Genomic DNA, 1,453 nt, shown 5'->3' with positions numbered 1-1,453 from the left:
TACTTATAACGTTTGTAATGAAATTAATTTATACTTTAAGAATCACAGAACAACAGTTCCATTTACTGCATTTTTTTAACCATAAATTTTTTACATGTTCTGCCAGAATTATTTTCATGATTTCTTAATATTTAACACAATATCTTATAAACTTCTTATAAAACCAAATTTCTTGGTTAATAACATGGTTTGGATTAGTTTCAGCCAAAGAGAATTGTTATTGGATGTTGTAACTGTCCAAAAGGTAAATTGGGATTTTCAGACAGATGCTCTTAGCATCTGCTCAGGTTTAAGGAGTAAATAAAATAATTTTTATGATTTTTAATAATGATATATAAATATTTTAACATAGTAAGCTGGATTTTGGAGAATAATAAGGTACAAATGTTAAATAATTTTACACAATCAAAAAAAACTATACAAGTTTACTGCATAGTAAGGTCAAATATTTACAGAATAATGCCAAAATGACAGACACCAGAAAGCACCTATAACTACTATTTTGCAATAGCATTTCGTGTTACTTTGTAAAAAAAAATTGCATATGATTCTGTAACAAAGTTTGTTAATTGTAAGTCATTCCTACAAGAAAGGATCATTGTCAACTGCTTGGATGACAAAACTTGTATTATTAAGGAAATTTCAAAATTCTAGACAGGAAAAATTGATAGGATAATTCAGTAGCAGTCTTAATGATCCAAGAATATTCAACCTCAGGCAACTGAATGTAACTTATAAGCTACTGTTTTGGGTTTGAAATATTAAAATGATAAAGGCTTGTCAGCAAACACATATCTAGAGGAAACAAAGTTGAACAGTTAAGTGAAAGGGAAAGTAAGCCTATTCAGAATATAATTATTCTGAGAAAAATAACCAGTTTTATTTTGGTGAAAACTAAACATTTAGCAAATTTTTTTTCATGTATTATACCAAGCAAGTTGTTTGTTCCAAGATCTATCTCTAATATTATCAACACTGATGTCATCAAGTTGTTATCCCTCAACTAGCCTAAGGTCATATCTGTCAAAATAAAATCCAGTTAGAAGCCCTACAAATATATTAAATCTAGAGTAGAGGTAATAGCTAGATATATAAAAAATATGGTCAAAAACCTCATTTTCTACTCACCCCTGAAAACTTCTTGAAAAGCACTAGCCATGTTCCTTTGCTGAGGTAGAGTACAGTGGTTTTCTATCGACAAAATTACTGGATAACTGTATAAGAAATATTAAATCAAATATCTTGCTACATGGTTATAATTGAATGTGGTTTGTTAAGTGTCACTGAAACTGGAGGGTAAATGATTTACATGTGTGTGATTATCACAGATATTGTGAAATACCAGGTAACTGCCCATTTCTTTCATACAGATGGTTAACAAAATGGAATGATATTTAACTTCATTCAAGTAATTTTCATGTTAATATGAAAAATACTTTTCGTTATCTCAGAT

At 28.9% G+C, this 1,453-nt stretch overlaps 1 protein-coding gene across 1 annotated transcript in view; it reads right to left on the bottom strand.

Moving 5' to 3' along the window:
• Positions 1 to 1,453, bottom strand: part of LOC106465601 (1-phosphatidylinositol 4,5-bisphosphate phosphodiesterase gamma-1-like) — a 79,719-nt gene that overhangs the window by 49,276 nt on the left and 28,990 nt on the right. The window contains exon 11 of the mRNA XM_022393529.1: positions 1,129 to 1,214. Within this exon, the coding sequence (XP_022249237.1) occupies positions 1,129 to 1,214 (86 nt within the window). The remainder of the gene's footprint in view (positions 1 to 1,128; positions 1,215 to 1,453) is intronic.

This window comes from Limulus polyphemus, unplaced genomic scaffold (genome assembly GCF_000517525.1).
Source record: "Limulus polyphemus unplaced genomic scaffold, Limulus_polyphemus-2.1.2 Scaffold1997, whole genome shotgun sequence".
NCBI lineage: Eukaryota > Metazoa > Arthropoda > Merostomata > Xiphosura > Limulidae > Limulus > Limulus polyphemus.
This window is presented reverse-complemented; position numbering and strand designations above follow the sequence as displayed.